Source organism: Beauveria bassiana, assembly GCF_000280675.1.
Source record: "Beauveria bassiana ARSEF 2860 unplaced genomic scaffold BBA_S00023, whole genome shotgun sequence".
In the NCBI taxonomy this organism is placed as follows: Eukaryota; Fungi; Ascomycota; class Sordariomycetes; order Hypocreales; family Cordycipitaceae; genus Beauveria; species Beauveria bassiana.
Genome location: NW_007930858.1, coordinates 390,781 through 414,592, shown reverse-complemented (window position 1 = coordinate 414,592; position 23,812 = coordinate 390,781). Strand labels below are relative to the sequence as shown.

The following is a 23,812-nucleotide window of genomic DNA, read 5'->3' as shown; positions in this document are numbered from 1 at the left end:
CAGGCCGACAGCATCAAATTATGCCAAACCCAATTCTTACTACACATCTGTTATGTAAATAGAATCCTCATAGCTGTAAACAATACTCTTTTCCTGATAAGCCAAGAGTTTCTAACACATGCTGTAACCGGATCCACCACTTGTTCGCTCCCACCAACGGCTGGCACTGCGGGCAGCGTCATCCCCAAAGAGGCCACACGTACCTGGGGTATGTAACTACCTATGCTAACGGGCTAACCTACTACAACACATCCACCACAGTCCAGCTTGGCCACCAGACCCTACTCCCATCGACGTCTCATCCGACAATTTTGATTTCCAGAAAAGCCGCATCGCCTGCTCAGACAATACAGGACGGAAATTTCGCGTTGTAATTGCGTCCGCCATGTGGCGCGACCGCACCAACCTGTAGGAAAGCCTCCTGCGCGCAAGCACTCCTGAGTGCGCCCCTAATTGCTAACAGACCTTGTTTCTAAAGATATATTTCGTACCGACAGTCGTATGCGCACCACCCTACACAGCGAAACAAGTATGGCGGAAGCGCTTCTGGTACTGGTGCGTTTTCGGATGCGTACTCAACCAGCAATTATGCCGCTGAGGATCGGCGCGGCCTGCTCTCGGGCGGCGCATTCGATGACGATGGCGACGCTGTAATCGAGATGGATTTGCTTCCACCTCGATGGGCAGACGTATCGGACGAAATTACCGACCTTCTTTCCGATATTGTAACAAAGGGGCAGCGTTTGGAGAAGCTGCATCAAAAACATGTGTTGCCTGGATTCAACGACGATGAAGCGAAACGAACCGAGGAGGCACAAATTGAGAAGCTTACCCAAGAGATTACAAAGGGCTTCCATGACTGCCACAGATGTATTCAGCGTGTGGAGCAGATGGTCCGCGAATCGAAGCAATCTGGGACTATCAGCCGTGCTGAAGAGACCATGGCCAAGAATATACAGATCTCTCTAGCTACGAGGGTGCAGGACGCCAGTGCGAACTTCCGCAAGAAACAGAGCGCATACCTCAAGAGTAAGGGAATAATCTTTGGCTTCGTCACTGTTACCCGCTGACCACGATTATTGCAGAGCTTCGGGGCATGGCTGGATTGGGACAACCAACGTCAGACGGTCGATCATCCTCACCAGCAATTGGATCATACAGCGACCCTTCGATGCAGGAATCTGATGCCGACAGATCTTTTTCGCAATCCACACTTCAAGTCACTCAACAGAGACAACTCACATCAAACGACGCAGTCATAGCCCAACGAGAACGCGAGATCGAGGATATAGCTCAGGGAATCATTGAACTATCGGATCTCTTCCGCGACCTTCAAAACATGGTCATTGACCAGGGCACTATGCTTGACCGTATCGATTACAATGTTGAACGCATGCATACAGACGTCAAGGGTGCTGAGGTCGAGCTCAAAGTTGCGTCTGGATACCAGAAAACGACGACAAAGCGCAAAATTATCCTGTTGCTCATCATATTGATAGCTGGCTTGTTCATTGTGCTTTTGGTGAAGCCCAAAAAAACCAGTTGAAGGAACATTGCCTGGTGTCTCAAAATTTCGCATCAAGGTCAGACAACCTGCACTGCACATATTAAACAATATTCGACAACCTCTCATCGTGATGGACATGTACAATATCGTCGTATAAAGAGTTTCGCTGCGGCTTATCTAGGAGTTAGGGGTATATGGTTTCGAATAATATACAAAAATGTTCATTAACATGTTTTCGCGCTTCGATCAAGATGCTTTATCCCGTCGGCGCTGACAGCGCTCGAAAGTCTTTCTGATTGAGACCGATCACGTATGATGCGGGCATCAGCGTTGCTCCCCAAGCCAGATCGGCTACTTTCTTCATCTGCATTGGTGAAAACCACTGCCTACCTCTTGAATCCCCATCACGTTGTCTCATTCGCTGGCTGGAGTAGATGCCGTTGCGGGCAGCCGACTCAACCAAATCCATATCGATAAAACAACCTCGATCCCGCAGATTTGCCAGAATGTGTATGCCAGATGCAACATCAAATTTCCTCACCAACGCATTTTGCACGACAGGCGTTGATGCTGTACCCTCCGAGAGGTTCAGAGCCCAGGTAAATCCTAATTGCACGACAGTCCGTTGAAAGTGGCCATCAAAAATCTTGAATAAAGGATGATGATGATGATAGAAGGAGAGATCAGCAGGAATCAGACCTGAATGCTCCGTGCGCCGTAGAAAGTCTGTAGCCAGTTTCGTCATCTTGGGCAAGTCCACCTTGTGGACGGGCAACAAACATGCACGGCTGGGGTCGTACATGTCCACAAGCTCGAGGCTGAGTTGGGCCAACGCATCCAATCTTCCTTGATGCCCCAAACCGATCAGTAGCATTTTCCAATGCTCGGAACGGATGGCAACATCCTGAGCTGCAATGCAGCGAGCCAATCCGATGACTTCGTCCAAAATGTGAATACACTCAGTTGAACACCATACAATGCCACGGCTGTTGGCTGGAAAGGCTGCAAATGCTCTTCGCAAGATTGCAGAAGCTTCGATTGATCCGATTCTCAAATTCAGAGAAACCATGCGCTCCAGCGCAAGTTTCATTCGCCAAGGTTCGTCAAACAGCAACTTCTCTATAGTAAATGCAGGTGCGGCGGTGGCAAGGTTCAATGAGGGAGACTGTGTCGACAGTCGTGTTTGCGCGTCGATCGCACTTATGACACTCCGCATAAGATCTTCTTGTTTCGTATCCCGTCTGCGGATAGAATGTTCCAGAATCATTTGCCTCGTCTCTTCATCATCGAATTCCTCCGGGTGAATATCAGATTGTAAAAGATTGCTCAGCAAGGAGTCGTGACCCTGCTTCGCAAATTCTGATATTGCAGTACAGTATGCACCCGCAGGAATGGAAATATTAAGTTTGTGCAATGATTTGATCAGCTCGTTAACTTCTGTCGCACTGCTTGCTCGAAGGGCAAGAGCTTGGAACGCCCTGGGTCCTATTGATCGAATTCCAGCATTTTTCGCCAACTGCATAGCGAGATCAGGCGGCGTCCAGCTGCTGGCAAACAACTTCTCCACGAATCCATCTACTAGGCTCTTTATTTCTGGCCGTGGCTGAGCTGAGCCTTGAGAAGTCTCGAGCCTCCACGCGGATGAGACCAAAGCGTCTTCGCTCTTCGTTGGCGCAGCGATACATCTTATCGTTGTCGCGTTCTTGCGTCTCTTCGGGCTGTTTTTCTCTAGGAGGATATCGAGTATGCGACGTTCTTCTGGGGTAAAATTTGTGTTGGTATAGTAACTGGCCAGAAATGCGAGAAACGGGCCGGAAGCTTCAGAGGAAGGGAAGTCGCCGCTTAGCAAAAATGTTTGGCGCCAGCGCTTTGCCATTTTTGATTGGCCTGATTTGAAGAGGGCGGGAATAATTATGTCATAAAGATCATGCTGGGGTAGGGAAAGATAGATCCCTTTGAGCGCCTTTTGCATTCTGATGTCCGGGTTCGAGACAAAGTTTTCAAATAATAAGCCCAAGACGTGTCGATCAGGGAGAAAACTGGGTGCTAAGTACGCGTGTGTTTCGGCGGCTTCCTCAAAGGACTCTTTCTCCAATAGAAAGTGCATACATCTTGTGTAGAGATTCGGCCATCGGTAATCGAATCGTTGCAGGAGATCATCAGCGCAAGCAAAAAGCAGTTGTCGCTTCGACGACAATTGGATCCCGGCGTTAACAAAGGCGTTTCTTATGAGGTCCGATGGCATGACAACATCAAGGCTTTCGCGTTCTCTGAGCCGCTCCATTACTGCGAAAACACCCTGAGCGCCGTATGTGCTGTCCATGCAAATAATAACTTTGGTCCAATCGATAACCCCGCCATATGTCGCCTCTAGCTCAGCCGTATCGACTGCCTCGGTGGTCGAAAGCGGCAATTTCTTTCTCTTCGTCGCGTCGCATTCGGGATATGTCGCCATCCCCTGACGTGCACTTGATTGATTCGAGAATAGAAAAAGAGGCCTGCTTGTGCGTTTGCAGTACTCGTGCAATCTCCGACATAGGAATACATAGCTGGATACATTTGCTCTCAAATGGGGGCGCAGCGAGCCGAACAAGTGTCGTGCATCTCGAGCTCTGATGCCAGAGCTATGCTGCTCCATAGAGCCTATGCGCTTCGAAGTGTTGTATGCGCATTGTTGCAAGACCCTCGAGGGTTGATGCATCTATGCGAAGCGCATGAAATTATGGGCTCATCCGGTAAGATAATCGAGTTTCGCAAAGAGAAGAGACACACAGGAAGTACAATTACTTCTAACCACAAGCCTCATAACTGCTGCATTTGTCCCAATGGTCTGCTGTCAAATTTTAGCGGGCCCGGTTGCTGGAGGTTGCATTAAAACTTGACGAGTTAGATTCAGTGAAGCTGTGCTGAGTCATCAGCGCCCATTGGCCAATCACATTATGGCCTCATTTCTGCACCGAAGGCTCCATCCAGTGGCCTCATGCATACTGGCTGCCGACACATCCTTTTCAACGCAACAGCTCCGAATACCAGACCGCGAACTCGACTCAAAGAAATTCAAAATGGGGTAAGAAACTCCTTCGACGCTTACGAGGACCCAAGGCTTTGGTGTTTACTGCTATCAACCTGCCGCAATGGCACCGAGTCCTCCTCGGCTAAACCTCCGATTGCACGTACGATCGTGACGAGGCTAACAATACAACAGCTTGGTCAACGCTAAGAACAACGTGCCCAAGCACCAGCGCTTCTACCAGCAAGCCTACAAGGCTCACACTCGTCTCTGGATGATTGTAAGAACGAATTGTCGTGCTAGTATCGCGGAATGGTGCTGACACCCTGCAGAACAGCCGGAGCCGCTGGTACATGACTCCCTACCTCATTTGTCTTTGGGGTACATTTGGAGGTTTGCTACCTTTCTGCGCGCTGGGCCACCTTTCTCTTACTAATATTGTGCTAGCTACTCTGTACGCTGCTGGTCGTAAGATCACCGGCCACAACACCTACTTCGGCAAGGATTAAACTTGATCTCGACAGCATCAGGCGGGAGAGTGGAATTGTTTTATAATCAATTGTCGTGTGTGATTAGATTTCGGTCTGTTTAAATCAATAGAACTGTCGCAATCAGCTTCTACAGCAATGTTGTGTTACGCGTATGAACAGCAGCAAGAATAACTGCTTCGATTTTCCTGCGATAGAAGGAAGTGCAGTTGTCTAAATTACATGAACGCGATTGTGTTTCTTTTCGAGTGGTGGCAGGCTCGCCTCGATTCTGTCATCGACGGGGGCCTTCTGCAGTGACATTTCAGCACTGTTAGTATCCGGTAGCTCCTGGTGCTTTGTCGTCCTTGCGAAGATTCGCCAACATTTCACGGAAGCGCTCCTTGCCACTGCCCGAAGCTCCACCTTTGCTTCCCTTGCCGCTGACATCAACCAGTTTGGCAATTCGGTCCCAACTAGTGCCACCTGACACGGTATCATCTCTGTTTGCAAGGAACTGCTCGGCATCCTTGCGAGTTTGAGCAATGCCCTTCTCCTTCTTTGTGTTATAGTTCTCGTAGAAGTCGTCGATGTTCTGCTGCGCTTCTCTTATCGTCTCTTCCTTTTGCGCGGCCAGTTGCTCTGCTCTCTTCGCAATCTGTGCGTCGCGCTTTTCCCTCCATTGCTTAATCACGTCGGGCTCTTCTTCGTCGGTCGCAGTGGCTTTGTATCCCGAGTTGTAGCTGACAGACGGACCTGTGATTGTAGACGCTCCATGCGCACCTGGCAGTCCCTGTCATATCTGTGTTAGCTTTGGTTTGGCATGCATTGCGATCTCTAGTTATTCCGTACAGATGAGGGGTCAGCGAGATCTGGGAACTGCGATTCGAATGTGGATGGAGCGTTTCCTTCGCCCAAAAGATCCCCGCTAGTATTTTCCAATGCAGCAGCGTCGCCGACAGTGGCAAATTGGTCAGCATCGTCGCCGAGAAGGGCTTTCTCGCGCGCGAGGAAGTCCTGTTCGGCAGAGCCAGTGGTATCCTTCACCTCCGTTTGCGCTGCACTAGTTGTTAGTGGTCTAGGCCATATGAATAATTCTGAAATGTTTACCTCCGGAGTCGAAGTCATCCAGTGATGGAAACCGGTCTGCCATCGTACTTGCTGTATTTATGTGAGTTGCAGTTGTGGTGGCGGCGTGGATAGGAGAATGCGTGCAAGCGCCAGTTAGATCCCTAGGTAGATGCCAGGCACTCTGCTCTGCGACTATCTGTACGCAAATGCCAGCCTGGTCTGCATACGTCACGTGTCCACATTGTGGATTCTTGATGCCGCGCCAGTTCACTTGAGAAGTTTACATTACACTGCGAGTCCAGTCTTACTCCCTTTCTACCTGCGTCTTCATTCTTGCTATATTGATTTGACCTTCTTCTGACCTGAAATTGCAGCGCAAAATGTTGCCTCGATATAGTTTCTAGGTACTTTTCTCGCTGTTTGCTGTAATTACGTGGGTGTTTGCGATCCGCATGTCAAGTATATCAATTGTTGAATGTGTTTTCTTTACTGGCACCAGTCTTGTAAAAGACTTAAGCTCATTGGCCACCCACATGGCCATAATCCTGAGGCTGCTTTGTAGTGTAATGAGAACGTTGGTGTAGGCAAGCTATCGGCTACAACTTCACTGATGGTGACACAACCGACTTAACTTGCTTTCGGAGGGGTGGGGCGCTAAATATGTACACTGAGTATCAAGGAGATCGCCTAATTGCATACACCTACACCTCCGGCCGTAGCTCTGTTTATCGCCCCGTGGCTGCCCATCTCCTCCACTGGCGCCAGCCGCTCTCAAGACCTACCTACCGTGACACGAAAACATACTCGGCAGCAATTCGCTTTAGAAACAGCCTTCGCCATATCATCTCGTCAACTAGTCCGACCACCCACTAGCCGACAGTTGGTCGCACGTTGAAGGAACAACCGTTAGCTGCTGCAGGGATGCTTTTGCTCATGCGACTAGACTGCTAGCGAGGTTTTTCAGCATCGACATCAAGCATAAGGGTTCGGAACAATGGCATACAATGATGATGCTGTGCTTGCTCGTTTATCTGCGCTCAATGAGAGTCACGACAGTATCGCGACAGCTGCGCAATGGATCATGTTTCACAAGTATGCGGAGATTGCTGTAGACTACTTGGCACCGTGGAACTGACTTACATGGCTGCAGACGACACGCGGATCGCACCGTTGCGCTTTGGATGCAGCGACTGAAGGATTCGTCCGCGACAAGAAGACTCAGCCTCGTTTATCTCGCAAATGGTAAGGCGCGTGCATCGAGTGCAAAGCGACTGCCAGCTAATGCGCATTGCAATACAGAAGTCGCACAACAATCACGAATTCGGCGAAAAGAAGATTTCATAATTGCTTTCTCGCCCGTTATTGCTGAAGCTACAGCACTTGCATACAAAGGCGCACCAGCCGAAATACACGGAAAACTGCGGCGCGTGGTTGACGTGTGGAGAGATCGAAATATTTTCGAAGCTCCTATACAAAATGCCATTGAGTCGCGCCTAGACGGTAGCTACACATGATGCGAGACTTCCAAAGAAAGCAGATGTGCTAATACCAAATAGAGCTGGACAAAGCGAAAGGAACGCCTCGACCAGGATTTGGGAACTCACCATTCACCTCGAATACCGCAGCGGCGCCACCACCTGAACTTGCGCCAGTTATCTCGGGACTTCAGACGGTTCAGAAGCTGAGCGCGCCGCTCAAATCTACGCTCGAGTCCGCGAATCAAGAATATGAAAAACAAACAGATCCGTCCATACCTGTACCATCAGCACCAGTCTTCGCGGCCCGCCTCAATGGCCTTTTGAAGACGCTGTCGAATGCAGAAACTGCTACTAGCGAAAGCGTCAAAGCCCGTGAGAGTCTAATTGCTGGTTTGGAGAAGATGCTCGAACAAAACAAGACCGAGTTAGAGACGGACCGGGCGACGCTTGAGCAACTGGCAACCAGAAAGACAGAAATCGAGGAAAGGAAGCAGCAAGTAGAACTAGCTATCATGCGAGCACTTGGACCGGCCGATGGTAATGGATCACAAAGCAACGGAAAGGAGGGAGCACTAGTACAAGAGCTCGACCGGCCCGAAATGGAGGCCCTCACACCACCAGCGATGGAAGAACTCACGCCTCCACCCCCGGAGACGGAGCCTCTGAGTCCAATCGGCGAGACTAAATCCCAGCACGAAGCGGATGAGGCCACCATGGATACTGCATCACACGCAGTCCCCATATCTTCCAATGGCTCAAAGAAAAGACGGAGGGTTGATGACGAATCTGAATTTGCAGACGTGGGAGGAGACGATGGCATCGACGAAGATGTCGCTGCAATGCTGAAAGACGAAGGGTTATAGAGGCATCGCAAGGATGGCTATGTATGATAATTCTGTATGAATTGATCTGAAGCAACAATTTAACTTTCGTTAATGCAGATTCGGCGGATTTCCGCGACGATCCGTCGGGGGTGGCAGGCTTGTTCCACACTTCCTTCCCCTTTGTAGCGCTCTATCAGTCATAGTAGTTGTGCATGCATTCTCTGTATTGATGCATACATATATTTAGAACGGGCCTGCACTGTCGTGTTAGTTAATTAATAGTTGCGGCGGACAACTTTTTGATATGGAGGTCGGAACGGTTAACCCGCTCCGACCGAGGCCGACGTCGTCGCGCATCAAGCTAGGTAGCTAGCTCCACACCAAATTTGAGTCGGCCTTGATTTCGTCAGCAGGAAATGCCGCTTCGAGGCTTCGAGGCATCAGCGTTTTCAACAACCGAATTAATTGCAGACCAGATTCGCCATATCAGCCCACGCCTACGATCACTCCTGAGACCACGAATTGAAAAGGCTCGGTGCTATTGGGACAGTCTGACAATGGGACGCCGTGGACCGGAGTAGCCAAACTTGGTCAGGATGGTTTCTGGAGCATTGCGCCGGGCTGTAGCCCCTCGACTGAACACCTTTCCCGAGGCGCATTCATACGGAGCAGCCATAACAGCGCGCAAATTTCTTTCGAACTCATCTGCGAAGCCGAACAGTATCGTTAAGCCTGCTAGCCTTCTTCATACTGCATCGGAGCACCGCCTTGGCTCTGCGACGCGCGCCTTGTTCGACGCCACCTTCTCCGCGCAACCTTCGCTTCTGCGCCGCCTTGCGGAGCGTCAAGCTGCCTTTTCTTATAAGACGTCTGCAATTCAAATCAGGCGATCCTTCTCGACAAGTTCGAGTCTACAAGAGCAACGACAGAAACAAACACCGAAGACAGAAGAGACATCGCAGCCTTTACAGAAGAACGACCCCATTGAAGACGAAGCCGATTTTGAGTTCAAAAAGAGCGATCGCGCTGCTCAAGCTGCGCAAGTAAACCTCGCTGCAAAGCTTTCTAAAGATAGCAAACAACCTGGAAAGGCAGGACTGAGAGAGATATGGCGACTGATCAAGGTTGCTCGTCCTGAGCTCCGCTGGCTCGGCATTGCATTCATATTCTTGGTGATTTCGTCAAGTGTGACCATGTCCATTCCGTTTTCAGTTGGCAGGATCCTGGACCTTGCGACAAAGGGAGAAGCTGATGACATTCGACTTTTTGGACTCACGTTGAACCAGTTCTTCATAGGGTTAGCTGGCATTCTTACACTCGGCGCCATGGCCAACTTTGGCCGAGTTATACTGCTTCGCATTGTTGGCGAGAGAGTGGTTGCGAGACTTCGATCGCAGCTCTACCGCCGCACATACGTGCAAGACGCGGAATTTTTCGATGCAAACCGAGTTGGTGACTTGATCTCACGACTCAGCTCCGACACTGTCATTGTCGGCAAGTCAGTCACACAAAACCTCAGTGACGGTCTGAGGGCCTTATTCAGCGGTGGTGCTGGATTTGCCATCATGATCTGGACAAGTCCCAAGCTTACCGGTCTTTTGCTCTTGATGTTCCCTCCGATTGCGATTGGTGCATTCTTTTATGGTCGAGCGATTCGGAACATTAGTCGATCTATTCAGAAGAACCTGGGTACACTGACCAAGATTGCGGAAGAACGATTGGGAAACATCAAGACCAGCCAAGCTTTCGTCGGAGAAGTTCAGGAAGTTGGCCGCTACAATAGACAAATTCGACGGATTTTTGCTCTGGGCAAAAAGGAGTCACTTGTTGCGGCCACGTTCTTTGCTTCTACAGGCTGGGCTGGCAACATGACTATTCTAGCAATGCTTGCTGTTGGTGGAAGCTTTGTTCGCAGCGGGGCCATGTCGCTCGGAGATCTCACATCATTCATGATGTACACGGCGTTTGCAGGATCAAGCTTATTTGGCTTGTCCGGCTTTTACTCTGAGCTGATGAAAGGTGTAGGCGCAGCGAGCCGCTTATTCGAACTCCAAGATCGTCGCCCTGGAATTCACCAAACTGTCGGGACACCTGTAAAGTCTGCGCAAGGCCCCATCAGATTTAATAATGTCACTTTCGCCTACCCGACGCGGCCTGCGGTCAAGATCTTCAATGGTCTTGACTTTGAGATTCCCTCCGGAAGCAATGTATGCGTCGTTGGCCCCTCTGGTGGTGGCAAGTCCACGGTTGCGTCTCTACTATTGCGGTTCTATAACCTTACAGAAGGAAGTATCACCATCAATGGGGTCGATATCTCGGGAATGAACGTGAAGTCTCTGAGGCGTCGCATCGGTATGGTATCTCAGGAGCCAGTTCTCTTTTCCGGAACGATTGCCGAGAATATTGCTTACGGCAAACCGCATGCAACTCGAGCAGAAATCATTGCCGTGGCAAGACGCGCCAACTGCAATTTTATCGGCGATCTCCCTGATGGACTGGAGACCCAGGTAGGCGCAAGAGGATCGCAGCTCTCTGGTGGTCAGAAGCAGCGCATCGCCATTGCCAGAGCTCTTCTTAAGGATCCTGATATTTTGATACTCGACGAAGCTACCTCGGCCTTGGATGCCGAATCCGAAACACTTGTCAACGAAGCTCTTGCTGGCTTGCTTCGTGGACACAACACTACCATCTCCATTGCTCATCGTCTGTCGACTATCAAGCGCTCTGACCAGATTATTGTCCTCAATACCGAGGGCAAAGTAGCAGAAATCGGCAGCTACACACAGCTCGCTGCCAACAAGGACAGTGCTTTCAGCAAGCTGATGGAGTGGCAGATGAGCGGTGGTGAGATTACAGAGAAGCGCCCGTCCGCGGGGGCAGCACACATCACCGAGGCGGAATATATGGAGCAGGAGAGGCAAAAGGACGAAGAAGAGCTCATTGAAGGGGAGCAGGGCGAAGAGAAGGAATCAGAAAGTGAAGTTGCTGAGCAGAAGCAAAGATGATTGATTAGCACCAAGCTGGTATAGGTGCAGTGTCGGCGTTGGTAGTCCGGCAATTGCTTCATTCACTTCTCACTGTTTTGTAAAATATTGTTCCGGCTACTCTGTCCTGTTTATTTGATGGCTTTGGGATAAATGCCATCTTTGACGTATTCGAGCGACATTCCCACTGACAGGGCTATATGGCCGCCCTCAAACGTCTATCCGTTCAGAGAAATCCCAAGCAGAGGGCTTGGGCTGTGATTTTGGGGATGTTTTTTTTTTTGTGTGTAATGGGGGCCTTCGAGACTAGAATCGATACAATCAATACAGACGCGATTGTTTTGCATATAATTAATTTATTTACACCTCTCCCGCAGCCTCCGTCGACGCCACGGCGGCGGGAATTCCAGATCGGGAATGGGCTCCATTCAATGCACCATCACATGATTGACTGTATGTATGCTCCCTTTACGATGGCCAGATAATCGATAATTGTCCTCTTCAGGGGGAATTCCTCTTTCTATAACTACAATTTTGACCAGCATAAGAAGTCTAGTGACTGTTTAGCTTTTTCTTAGTTTTCGTGGCGCTCAAAGAAACTCCAACGTCAGTTTTCTTAGCCTGACCTGAAATCGACACTGCAAAGAACGCTCGTGTTGAGTCGTCTCCGCATCGCCCGCGTGCCGCTTACCTCTCAAAAATACAAAGCCAACAAGAGTTCAAGATGTCTACAACTGAAGGACAGTTCAAAATAGGGGACGTCAGTCTTTACACCAAAACGTGGACTGTAAGTGCTCTCTACCTAGTTATTTCCAACTTTGCTTTTCTCGATATTTGCCTTTGCTTCAGGGGTCTTGTTGCTAATAAATGCCTGAACAGCCGACAGGCCCCATCAAGGCCAAGCTCATCTTTGTCCACGGGTTCAGCGAGCACATTAATCGCTACAATGACTTCTTTCCCAAATTAAGCGAGGCTGGGATTCAGGTATTCGGCTTCGATCAGCGCGGCTGGGGCAAGTCGACCACCAAAAAGGCGGAGCGCGGCTTGACCGGCCCAACGTCTCTCGTCATCTCGGACGTCGCCGCTTTCATCGAGGACAAGCTTCCGTCCGACGTGCCCGTATTCGTCATGGGCCACTCAATGGGCGGCGGTGAAGTGATTACCCTGGCGGCGGACCCCAGCTATGCCAAGCTGGTCAAGCAGGTTCGCGGCTGGATGCTCGATGCGCCCTTTATCGGCTTCTCGCCCGACGAAGAGCCAAGCAGCATCAAGATTTTCATGGGCCGCCTGGTTGGCAGGCTGCTGCCCAAGCAGCAGCTCCGACACGAAGTTCCACCCGAGCATCTGAGCCGCGATGCGGCCGTTGTGCAAGACTTTCGCAACGATCCTCTGTGTCACAATACCGGCACGCTAGAGGGCCTGGCCTCGCTCCTGGACCGGACCGGCGCGCTTTCTTCAGGCTCCGTCAAGCTGGATGATGATTTGAGTCTTTTTCTCGCCCACGGAACTGCGGACAAGACTTGTAGTTATGAGGCGTCAAAGAAGTTTTTCAATGAGCAATCAACGAATGACAAGACGCACAAGGCATACGACGGCGCGTACCACCAAATTCATGCAGATCTTTGCAAAGATGACTTTGCTAGGGATGTTATTGAGTGGATTAGTGCTCGCTGCGATAAACGAGAGAGCGGACCTGCGGAGTCAAAGTTGTAAAGGGGCTGAAAGCAGAAAGAGATGGATAGTCTAGTGCAATCTAGCATCGAACAGTTAGTTGAGGTTTTGGATAAGATTTTGGATAAGATTTTGCGGATTTCAAGTCGGCACGTTGTTTTGTAATACAGCCTATAATATGATGAGATCTTTAGTTCCATAGGAGACACGAGAAGAGAGAGCTTTCGAAAAGGCACTCTTTAACTCTTTAGTATAAGTGTTTCAAAACTACTCAGAAAAGATCAATCGCTAGAGTATGAAGGAGACTCGTCCCAAGCCTTCCGCCAGCTCCCGAAGAAGCTCATGGATCTGTGGAGCAGGACTGCCCTCTTTGGCTGGCTATATGTTGGAAAAAAAGGAAGTAAAAAAAGAAAAAGAAAAAAAAAGACAACCCCATCTTCGTCGCATCGCTGTTCGTCTCAAAGCTACAGCCTGCACCAAAGCTGCGCCATGACACACGCCTGGGATCTGCTTCCTTATTTACCCATCGTTTTCTCCGCGAACCAGAGGCCCGCAAGACGGGGCTGATAACTGAAAGACCAGTTCTTTAGCTAATATTTTGTTATTCTGATAAATCCTGCCAGCCTTTTTTTTTTTTTGCCGCTTCCATCATGGCACAACACCCCCGCACTTGGAGGCCGCCCGGCAAGCCTATACCCGGCCTTGAGGACTTAGCAACAGTTTCCTTTGCTCCAAAGTTGGCCCCAATTTACAGTTTATGCGACCTCTGTCTGAAAGCAAGTTCTTTTGTCTTGAGAGTTTGTGTTTACACGTCAAAGAACGCGTGCAAAAGATGCTGCTTGCCAGGAAAAGGGAGGAGGCGCAAGAACTGTTGCTGGCATCATCTCACTACTGCTTTATGAGGTGGTCACCATGTCCAGCCAGACTCGACAGATCTCTGAGAATTTCCGCTGCCACGCAAAAAAAAAACTGTTTCCCAGCCCTCGTGCTTTCACTTGTGCCTGATGACAAAACAACTTGTCTTGACTGGATGGCCTACATACCAGTACCACGTTGGCTGGGCAGGAGCCAAGGGGAAGACGGGTGTCTAGACAAAGTGGAACTGCCCGGTATTTGAGCAAGCCCAGTTGCCATGTTGCCATTTATTACCAAGTTGTTTCGAAAGCCAGCGCACCAGTTCCTAAGCAAGGCTGGCAAAGCTGGCTGGCCCATGTTTCGACGCTAAATCAAGCTAAAGTTGGCTGGAACTAACGTTCCTTGCTTATACGCCAACAGACTTCAGACACTCGCTGATCCCTTTATGCGACGGCCTCAGCTAGTTAGCTCATCCATCCCAACTGCCTTGGTGGTCATCAGCTCGCCGTCATACTTTTTTTTTGTACCTTGGCTATATTACCCCTACTCGTCTGTTGCCTTGATCTGCCGGTCTGCCTCTCGCGTCATCCTCTCTTGCACAAGTCTCCAGAACCAACCCGCTTGGTTCTTGTTTCGGTTCCTTTGCTTTCACAGTTTGTCTTCACCCGGGCCGTCACGGTGGGGGTTGGTTACATTGCATCTCGCTTACGAAGATCCCCCTTACATCAAGTATATGTAGGATCTGCGAGGCTTGTTCACCATATGTACTACCAACCACTACGGATACTTTGGCAGCACAGCTTTTAGCTTTCACGGCCACATATAGATTCTTCCTTTATCCTTTCTTCTGCAAGATACACACCAGCGGCAAAAATGATTCCCACCGGAAGCAACACCATCACACATCATCCTTCCGTCTATCACCTCCAGCACTTGCCTTCCAGTCGCAGCAGCTCCAAGTCGCCCACTGTCCGCCATGCATCTAGTACTGCAGTAGAGACTGTACCGCCGATGAGCAGTGATGACGCTGTAGAGCGCCATCCCTCTCATGCCACCGATGTCGAAAGCCAAGTCACCGTCGGGCGTACATTACGGTTTCCTCGTGTTGCGGCCGAGAGCGATCCTTTTGGTCTCTCCTCGGCATACAAGACGGATTCAGATCTTGAGCAAATCAAGGCCAACTCGTCGCGCAAGAGAGGCGGCGGTGGTGGCAAGCTCGATGCTGCCCCCAAGCTTGATGCACGCAAAGTCCGCGGATTCTACCAGAACCAAAATGCTGCCATTGAGCGCATGCTGAAATCCGTCGAGGAGCATCGCGCTGATGCTCGCCAGGAGCAAGGCGACGACCAGCTCAAGTTCAAGATTGCCATCTGGGGCTCATTCACCGCCAATGTCATTCTTGCCATCCTGCAACTCTATGCCGCTATTTCCTCGGGGTCTCTGTCTCTGATTACCAGCATGGCTGATGCTGTGTTTGACCCTCTGAGCAACCTGACTTTGATCTTGTCCAACCGTGCCATCAAGAGGGTCGACCCCAGGCGGTTTCCTGCCGGCAAGGCTCGTCTTGAGACGGTCGGAAACATTCTCTTTTGCATGCTCATGACATCGGTTTCGTTGATCATCATTGCGTTCGCTGTCCAGCAGCTGATTACGAAGCGTGACGACAAGGAGTTTCACATTCCTTCTGTAATCTCTGTTTGCGTTGCCTTTGCCACAAAGTTTGCCCTCTTCCTCTACTGTTGGGGTCTCAAGGACAAGTACAGCCAAATCAATATCCTCTGGCAGGACCATCGCAACGACCTGGCTGTCAACGCCGTTGCCATTTTGACTAGTGTCGGTGGTTCCAAGATTGTTTGGTGGCTTGATCCTGCTGGTGCCATCCTGCTGTCTATACTCATCTCAACTGTGTGGATGCGCACTGCTTTTGGTGAATTCTTGCTCTTGGTCGGCGTTTCGGCTTCGGTCGAGTTCCAGCAGCTCATCACATATGTGTGTCTGACGCACTCGGATGCCGTGGAGGGAATCGATACCGTGCGCGTATATCATTCGGGACCACGTTTGATTGCCGAGGTTGACATTGTCATGGATCCCGACTGCTCGCTGAGAGAGTCGCACGATATCGCCGAAGAGCTTCAGATAAAATTGGAGAGCCTTCCCGATATTGAGCGATCATACGTCCACATTGACTATGAGACTACGCATAAGCCAGAGCATTTTTTCAAAAAGGATCTTTGAGATGCAAAAAAGGCTTTGGTCTTTGCTTTTCGGTACTATTCAAAACAGAGGAATTCTTAAGATGGCAGTTTTTGTCAAATGGTAATTGGTGTTTTATTTGGCCAAGCAAAGTGATATTTTGGCCCCGGGTTTGGTTTCAGTGATATCAAAAAAAGAGAATGACTACAGTTGAGCTGTATGCAATTTGAAAACTTTGGCTTTTTCAACAATGACCCAGCCTTTCTTTTCCTCGACGCGAGTCTCTCGTGTCTTGATTACTTGCTCAGCTGCCGGCGGCAATAGCTGCTGCTGCGCATGCTGCTGCATCACCGTATCCTCTTCCAGACCGTCATTGCCTCCATGGGGCCCTTTTCCTTTGGGAATCTTCCACTTGAGCACATTCTCGTATTCCCACACCATCCTCCTCGTAAGCGGCGGGGGCAGCAGCCCATCACCCGCCAGCGTCGTCAGTCCCGCAAAGTTGAACAGGTCTCGCAGGTACTCGTTTGTTTCGGCACCCCACGGAACGTCGTGAAAGTACTGGTGCTGCGCTTCGGTGCGCTCCGTGCGCTCCTCCTCCCACTGCTGCTGATGCCGAGGCGACGGCAGAGGCTGGGCGTTGCGGCCGGACCACAGCCGTGCAAGCGCAATGGCTTGGTACTCGAAGCTCCGGAAGGTGAGGGTCCTGGGAAACCCAACGACACCGAGGGTGGGATAGTCGCGAAAGAAGACGTGCTGGTAGCAGCCCAAAAGCCTGTTGAGTCGGTAATCAAACAGCGGGCCACCGTTGATCTCTTGATTCCAAAAGGGAAAGGAGGGCTTGTATCCGGTACAGTATATGACGGCGTCGACGCCGGCCAAGGCAGTCCCGTCGGCAAAGAGAATGCTGCCGTCTTGCCTGTACTCGGAGACGACGGGCTTCCATTCTATCCCCGGCGGCGGCTCGTCGCCCTCCCACAAGGCCGGGCTTCTGCGCGACAGGTACACGCTGCCCTTGGCGACGCCCACCAGCTCCTCGCTCAGCTCTCTGCCGGAAACAGAGTTGCCAATGATCAAAACACGCCGGCCGGCGTAGAGCTTTGGATTGCGGTAGCGTTTAGAGTGCGATATGCGGCCTGGGTACTTTTCAATGTACGGCCCAAGACCCTTGACTCTTGGAACCTGCTCTCTCTTTTGGTCATTACAACAATTTTGGGATCATTGCGGTGGGATATCTACATCTCGCTGGCCAGAGAAGAAACTTACATATGGAACGGCATAGTGTCCATTGGCAAGCACAACAGCGTCGTAGAATTCCTCCCACCACTCGTCGACTTGGCGAGCGGCATCGTATTTTCTCAACGTCAGCCTCCACTCGCCCTGGCCGTTGTGCCATGAGAGCGGCGATCTTGCGAGATCCTCGACAGTGGTATTCGTTTGGAGCAGCGTGTCCGTCTGATGCAAGGCAAAGTAGTTTTCCACATATTGCCTCGCAATGTAGTGCGGTGCAAATGGACCGTAGGGGAGGAGCGCGTCCGAAAAGGTCATGGCAATGTTGGGAACATTTGTGCTACTCGCATCCACAACACAGGATATGTCAGTCTTCAGTCTTCAGTCTCAAGGGAACCCTTCTTTGTTTCGGAGTGGTATGCTCTCTCACCTGAGAGAGTCATATACGGGTGTGGTAGCCCATCGATTCGTTTTATCTGGAGACGTTGTCGTTGGCAGATTTCTCGGTATATCCAAATGTACATCTAGTTCAGTAGGTAGCTTCCCTGGCTCGACCGGTGTGACAGGGCCGGGATCTGGATCATGAATCCTACATAGCATGCTGTCAGCGATGATGCTTTAAAAAAAAAAAAGAATCAAACGGCGGGACAAAATGCTCATTGTCCCACATACCATGTACCGCCAGCAGTTTCGCGACGCTCAAATACCCGGATTCGGTCAAAGTAGTTTTCGGCCTTGAGTGCTGCCGCCGCGATGGCGCCTTTTGTTGTTGTAAGTGACAAGAAAAAGTTAGCCGGGTGCTAATGTCCTTGGGGCAAGCTGGCGGGCGAGAATTCTTTGACAATACCCGACGGACCAGCGCCAATAATGGCCACTGATTGTATTCTAACCTGAGACGACGAGTTCATCTCTTTGTCGCAAAACGCTCTCTACATGCGATGATGTGTGTAGAAAGACGTCCGGCTCTTGCAGGAACGGACTTGTTACAATACGAGCAGAAGAAGCACGCAGCCGGTGGCCGTTTAGATAATCCTACCTACTCCATTCCCACCGCCATGAGCTAGATTCCATCCGAGCTTATTATTGAATCTCTACTTCAGATTGGTTGTTTTTATCTGCTCAACCCTCCAGAGGGAGTATCAGCAGTGGAACCCCAGGGGGGGGGTTGAAGGGGCGCTTTCTAGCTCAAGAGTGAGAGGCTCGCCATATGCACCCGCATTGCATCACCCGTCAAGCGTCCCAATCGGGAGTACTCGATTTCCCCAGTGTACATGGTTATCAATGGCACCATACCTTAGTACTTTGCTGCATTTCCTCCCCCACCCCATTTGTCAGCCCGCAATTCGCGGCTTCAGTCACTCACTGACTTGATAGACTTGCCCAGTTTCACATGGCCGTCCCTTGTCAACCCGCGTGAATTGACCGAGCATCTCAAAAAAGATGGCTACCCATGGTGATGATGTCGAGAGTCAACAACAACAACAAGAAGCGCATAGCGAGGAAACTCCTCTGCTAATAAATCAGGAGAGTAGTCATGCGCAGGAGCAGGCGGGAGCTGCACAAGCCCAACCACGGCCCTACCTATCATATTCTCTAAAAGCACTAGCCGGGCTCATCGCCGTCGGCATCGCCGTCGTCTTTGTCAAAGGTTGGATCGATGCTGGCAGCGATGTCGATGTAAGTGTGATTTGAATTTCACCCTACCAAAAATATATATTTATATATGTTTTTTTTCTTCTTCTAATCTTTCAATACGCCATTACTTTTGGGCCAGTTTGATTTCAAAAAGGCGCTGAAAAAGGCCCTTGGCGGCGGTCTGAGTGGTGCTGCGGCCATGGTTCTCCAGGTGCTGCTCCTCATGGTACGTCGCGCGCGCGCGCTCTCTCTCTCTCTCTCGGACCTGCTCGGAATAGGGTTAAATAAGGAAATGGCAGCCACTTCGGACCATTATGAATTACCAATACCGGTATGGAACTTCGTTTTCGACAGCCAGCGCGACCTTGTACACCAGCGGAGGCCTGGGCCGCTATTACGACGGCATTGGGGCAGCATTAATCCAAGGTATGAGATGGACGTTTCTGTTCTACTACAAAAAAAAAAGAAAAAGAAGAGAAAAAGAAAAAAAGAAAGAAGAGAGAAAAAAAAAAGAAAAAAAGAAAAAGAGAGAAAGAAGAAATAAAGAGATAATACTAAGACTTGGTTACAGGCCCTGTTTCGAGATTTGGCGACACTGCTGCCAATGCCGGTATCCTCGCGCTACTCCAGTCAAATTCATACCTAAAAGATTTGCCAGTCCTCATCAAGACCATATTCGCCTCTCTTTGGTATGACTAAGAAAGGAAGTAGTTTTGCAAGTCTCGCCAGCTAATGCTAAGCAGCGCTGCCGCTTTCAGAATGATCCTCACCCCCGTCGACACGTTAAAGACGACGCTTCAAGTACAAGGCCCCGAGGGCAGGGCTCTGCTCCGCGAGCGCATCAAGAAACACGGCGTCGGTACACTCTGGTGGGGAGCATTTGCGACTGCGGGAGCGACCTTTGTGGGACACTACCCATGGTTTGCCACGGTATGTTTTTTTTGCTACGGAGAATGAAGGAAGCCCTTAGACTTACAGACAAATCTTTCTGTCTCGGCAGTACAATATATTGAGCGAAGCCATCAAAGAGCCACCCAAAGACCAATTCTTTCTTTGGCTTTTACGTCTGGCATTTATAGGCTTTGTTGCCTCATTGGTATCTGACTGCGTATCAAACTCGTTGCGAGTGGTCAAGACGTATCGCCAAGTCAACGAGACGCAGGTTTCCTACAGTAAGAAGTGGACAGCGAATATCCCCCCCCTCTCCTCCCCAACCTTGGCGATATCATCTTTTTGACGTGAAAATTAGCCAAAGCAGCAAAGCTGGTCATTCAGGGCGACGGTGTATCAGGCCTTTTTGGCCGGGGACTCTCGACGCGCATCTTGTGCAACGGTCTGCAAGGCCTTCTCTTTTCCATCTTGTGGAAGCTGTTTCTCGACTTGTAAGTTTTTTTTTTTTTTTTTTTTTTTTTGTTGGGTCATGCATGTATGTTGCCTGTCGAGATGAGCGGAATGCTGACACCGATTCCTTTAGCTTGGAGTCGAGAAAAGGTGCATAGCGGTGTGTTGGCATGACCTAGGTTGAAGCCATGATGAACATGTCTTGGGTTGGCCAAGGTCAAATGCATGCATGATTGACATGAGCCACAAAACTGGAGCTCTAAATTTAAACTGCACGATAGATGGCCGATAGATTTACACGTTGACGAGAATAGAGAAACCCGAAAGGATTCATGCACAATCAGCATGGTAGCAATCGGTTTGTTGAGGCGAGGCCAACTACGTATTGGTACCAGCCCGGCACCTTGATCGGCACCTAGATGGCCAGACAATTGGCGACAGCCCAGTGAGTATCTACAGAGCTGCTCTTGAATGCTTTGAGCGGTTCTAAAGGAATTTACAGTAATTATCCAGACATTCCATAATCACCATGATTCTTTCATACTCTCAACATTGTCCAGAAATACTCATCCTTTCAACATTTGTCCAGAAATATCGTCTTGTCCCTGCAGCACAGACGTACTGTAACCTAGCCAACCCATGTAGCAATCAAAGGGCTCCAGTGCCATGCAGCCACGAATACCCAGCTTGTGATACACCATCTAGCTCGTATTTCAGTCAGTCTCCCTCAACACATCAACCTAGCATTATCATTATCAATAGTTCCTTTCTACCAAAGTACCCTGTACCGCGGGCAAACAGCCCAGCAACGGCTACCTACAAAGTAAAGCTATCTACCTACCCACTTCGCCTCCACCTCCACATTGAGACGTCACCATCTCCCCAAGTCAGTTCGCCTGAATAACCTCGCCTTTGTCTTTTCCGCCACCGTTTTTTTTTCCTAAAGCGCAGAAACATCCTCCCGAGTGGCGGACAGGGCCGGAGCGTCGACATTTATCGCGCCGACAATTACATCTCCCGCTCCAGTCGCCGCAGACACGTCAACTTTTAGGGGGTAGCAATAGCGCGAGACCACACCAACAAGCAGTAGCTCGTCTCTCACAACATCTAGCGCCTCACCTCTCCTACCTCACCGACGTCACCATGGCGGCCGTTGCAGACGGAGAGCAAGTGTACGCGACGGTATGATAATCTGTCAACCCAGCCGTGCAATTTATCTGGCCCAATGGACCCCCAGAAGCTAATACTCTTTTGTTCCTCCCAGCTTCTATTGACCGACTCGTATCTCCCAGGTCAGTGGCCGACGTCATTGTCGCAAAGCCCACCAGGCCAACAACACCTTCTCCCAAACCTCGCCGCACTGTAGCTAATCTGTCCCGACCCATCGTTATAGGTGCCCTTGTCCTTGCGCATTCTCTCCGAGATGCAGGTACTGCGCGGAAGCTCGTCGTCTTCTTCACCCTCGACAGCGTCTCCGCCGACTCCATCACGCAGCTCCGGGCCGTCTTCGATCAGGTCATACCCGTCCCTAGAATCCGTAACGAGCACCGCGCCAACCTCTACCTTATGCACCGTCCCGATCTCGACTCTGCATTCACAAAGATCAATCTCTGGAAGCAGACCCAATTCTCCAAGATTATATACATAGACGCCGATGTCGTCGCCTATCGCGCCCCGGATGAGCTCTTTGCGCTCCAGCACTCTTTCGGCGCCGCGCCAGACATTGGGTGGCCGGACCTATTCAACACTGGTGTCATGGTATTGGTTCCCAATTTGGGAGACTACTATGCTCTTCTGGCCATGGCGGAGCGCGGCATCTCCTTTGACGGTGCAGACCAGGGGCTGTTGAACATGTACTTCAAAAACACAGTGCATCGCCTTTCCTTTACCTACAACGTCACACCTTCCGCGCATTACCAGTATCTGCCAGCATATCGTCATTTCCAGTCTAGCATCAACATGGTGCATTTTATCGGCCCAAACAAGCCTTGGTTCGAGGGCCGTCATGCGTCGCATGGAGCCTCTCCGTACGGTGAGATGGTGGGCAGGTGGTGGTCAGTCTATGATCGCCATTACCGTGCACAGGTAGGCGCTCTGCCTTTGCGGCTCGATTCATATAGCTCAACTCACCAACACTTACTAAACAGCATGAATGGGATCAATCAAGAGGCGACAGCGAACCCGCGCAACCGAGTATCCAAGTCCACCTTGCTCCCCAACAGCAGCAGCAGCAGTCGCCACACCAAAACATTACAGAGCCTTTGCCTCAGATACATGTACAAGAGCCGACGCATCAGCACGAGACCAAAAAGAAGTCTCATTCGCGCAACCAGAGCTGGGACGCTCAGCGGTAAGAAATACTTGGCAAACGAAGCGGTCAATGCTCTGCTAACTGATTCCAGACAGCCTCCCCCAAGAGATTCGAGGCCAGAAGCCCAAAACTTTCCAAATACCCATTACGCCATGTCCCAGGATGTCAAGCCATTTGTCCCTCCCGCAAGATACCCGAGTCCGCCCAAAGACATGTGGTACGAGGTTCCGAAAGAGCGTCCCGCACCGCCAGCGCAGCCGCCAAAGCCCGTGTTTCCCTGGGAAGGCCAACAACCTCAGGCATCACGGTCATTTCCTGCTGCACCCGGCGAGCTACCAGCTGCTGAAGAAGACGCCAAGGACAAAGAGACTCGGGCAGCAACGCCACAGACTACCGCTCCCGCCATTGACTCATCTCCTACTAAGCCTGCAACTTCCCCCAGCGTTTGGAGCTCTTTCACTGTGGTCAATGCGTGGGACGATGTTCCCGAGATTAGTCGTTACGTCGAGCGCACCAGGGGCCATCGCCGAGGCAAGAGCTCTCAGGTCAGTCTACCAGGGCTCAAGGCTGGAAATGTGCTGCCCGAGTCAGCTTCTCCAAAGAGGCTCAGCTTTCCAGGCCTCAAGCTCACAGACTTTCCCACCGAAACCGAGCGACCCAGCTTGCCTGTTACACCCGCGCCCGTCCGTCGCCCGTCATTCTGGGGCGAGGACGGAGAAAATGCCAGGACTAAAGACGCCATCGCCCAAACAACAGTACCTACTGCAGACGGTGTACCTGCACAATCCGAATGGGTAAGTACCTAAGGGATTGACAAAAAGAGATGTCCATGCATGGGATCTTTTGTTGCTCTGTTCGAAAGCTGGCCCTTCAAACTAACCAAACCCAAACACAGAACCCAGGAGAGCAGCTACAGAAACTCGCCGCTCAGCACTCCGACGAGCTGCTGCGGCGACTCTCGGGCGCCGACAGCGACTCTCTCGGCATGTTCAACGAGTCTCCGCCACCTGCTCCTGCTGCGCCGACGAGCAGCCCCGGCGTGCTCAGCCCGAAGCCCATCAAGGCCGACGGGGTCGCGCCCAAAGGCTCTCTCGACACCACACACCTAGCAGCCGCCGCCAAGCAGACTGACTGATGGCGGCCCCGCGTAGGTTAGGCAGTCAAAACGGTATATGAAGTGCATAATGATTTTTTTTTTTCATGGTAAGAGCGCGCGATTTGATGGTGTCGGTATT

General features: G+C 50.7%; 11 protein-coding genes across 11 annotated transcripts; 8 read left to right on the top strand and 3 right to left on the bottom strand.

The window, feature by feature from the left end:
* Positions 1-385: 385 nt before the first annotated feature.
* BBA_07242 (SNARE domain-containing protein) lies at positions 386-1,546 on the top strand (the record flags this gene model as incomplete). Its single annotated transcript, XM_008602339.1, has 3 exons — positions 386-408; positions 479-1,029; positions 1,086-1,546. The coding sequence occupies 3 exons, from the start codon at positions 386-388 to the stop codon at positions 1,544-1,546; spliced, it is 1,035 nt and encodes a 344-aa protein (XP_008600561.1).
* Positions 1,547-1,763: 217 nt separating this feature from the next.
* BBA_07241 (pentatricopeptide repeat domain-containing protein) lies at positions 1,764-3,962 on the bottom strand (the record flags this gene model as incomplete). The annotated part of the gene is made up of 1 exon (XM_008602338.1): positions 1,764-3,962. The coding sequence occupies one exon, from the start codon at positions 3,960-3,962 to the stop codon at positions 1,764-1,766; it is 2,199 nt and encodes a 732-aa protein (XP_008600560.1).
* Positions 3,963-4,446: 484 nt separating this feature from the next.
* BBA_07240 (uncharacterized protein) lies at positions 4,447-5,026 on the top strand (the record flags this gene model as incomplete). The annotated part of the gene is made up of 4 exons (XM_008602337.1): positions 4,447-4,574; positions 4,713-4,797; positions 4,850-4,910; positions 4,965-5,026. 4 exons carry the CDS (start codon positions 4,447-4,449, stop codon positions 5,024-5,026), a joined length of 336 nt encoding a protein of 111 aa, XP_008600559.1.
* Positions 5,027-5,318: 292 nt separating this feature from the next.
* On the bottom strand, positions 5,319-6,137 carry BBA_07239 (clathrin light chain; the record flags this gene model as incomplete). The annotated part of the gene is made up of 3 exons (XM_008602336.1): positions 5,319-5,777; positions 5,837-6,042; positions 6,095-6,137. The coding sequence occupies 3 exons, from the start codon at positions 6,135-6,137 to the stop codon at positions 5,319-5,321; spliced, it is 708 nt and encodes a 235-aa protein (XP_008600558.1).
* A 912-nt stretch (positions 6,138-7,049) lies between these two features.
* BBA_07238 (DUF618 domain-containing protein) lies at positions 7,050-8,396 on the top strand (the record flags this gene model as incomplete). Its single annotated transcript, XM_008602335.1, has 4 exons — positions 7,050-7,147; positions 7,206-7,297; positions 7,355-7,555; positions 7,612-8,396. The coding sequence occupies 4 exons, from the start codon at positions 7,050-7,052 to the stop codon at positions 8,394-8,396; spliced, it is 1,176 nt and encodes a 391-aa protein (XP_008600557.1).
* Positions 8,397-8,953: 557 nt separating this feature from the next.
* On the top strand, positions 8,954-11,362 carry BBA_07237 (ABC transporter; the record flags this gene model as incomplete). The annotated part of the gene is made up of 1 exon (XM_008602334.1): positions 8,954-11,362. One exon carries the CDS (start codon positions 8,954-8,956, stop codon positions 11,360-11,362), a length of 2,409 nt encoding a protein of 802 aa, XP_008600556.1.
* A 703-nt stretch (positions 11,363-12,065) lies between these two features.
* On the top strand, positions 12,066-13,054 carry BBA_07236 (hydrolase-like protein; the record flags this gene model as incomplete). The annotated part of the gene is made up of 2 exons (XM_008602333.1): positions 12,066-12,128; positions 12,221-13,054. 2 exons carry the CDS (start codon positions 12,066-12,068, stop codon positions 13,052-13,054), a joined length of 897 nt encoding a protein of 298 aa, XP_008600555.1.
* A 1,686-nt stretch (positions 13,055-14,740) lies between these two features.
* Positions 14,741-16,102, top strand: BBA_07235 (cation efflux family protein; the record flags this gene model as incomplete). The annotated part of the gene is made up of 1 exon (XM_008602332.1): positions 14,741-16,102. The coding sequence occupies one exon, from the start codon at positions 14,741-14,743 to the stop codon at positions 16,100-16,102; it is 1,362 nt and encodes a 453-aa protein (XP_008600554.1).
* A 162-nt stretch (positions 16,103-16,264) lies between these two features.
* On the bottom strand, positions 16,265-18,198 carry BBA_07234 (monooxygenase-like protein; the record flags this gene model as incomplete). The annotated part of the gene is made up of 5 exons (XM_008602331.1): positions 16,265-17,251; positions 17,327-17,630; positions 17,721-17,879; positions 17,963-18,050; positions 18,147-18,198. 5 exons carry the CDS (start codon positions 18,196-18,198, stop codon positions 16,265-16,267), a joined length of 1,590 nt encoding a protein of 529 aa, XP_008600553.1.
* Positions 18,199-18,730: 532 nt separating this feature from the next.
* On the top strand, positions 18,731-20,424 carry BBA_07233 (mitochondrial carrier protein; the record flags this gene model as incomplete). Its single annotated transcript, XM_008602330.1, has 8 exons — positions 18,731-18,967; positions 19,065-19,151; positions 19,225-19,351; positions 19,497-19,614; positions 19,669-19,855; positions 19,926-20,097; positions 20,175-20,307; positions 20,400-20,424. 8 exons carry the CDS (start codon positions 18,731-18,733, stop codon positions 20,422-20,424), a joined length of 1,086 nt encoding a protein of 361 aa, XP_008600552.1.
* Positions 20,425-21,409: 985 nt separating this feature from the next.
* BBA_07232 (Glycosyl transferase, family 8) lies at positions 21,410-23,712 on the top strand (the record flags this gene model as incomplete). The annotated part of the gene is made up of 6 exons (XM_008602329.1): positions 21,410-21,448; positions 21,531-21,558; positions 21,660-22,351; positions 22,414-22,616; positions 22,669-23,371; positions 23,473-23,712. 6 exons carry the CDS (start codon positions 21,410-21,412, stop codon positions 23,710-23,712), a joined length of 1,905 nt encoding a protein of 634 aa, XP_008600551.1.
* Between the last annotated feature and the right edge of the window lie 100 nt (positions 23,713-23,812).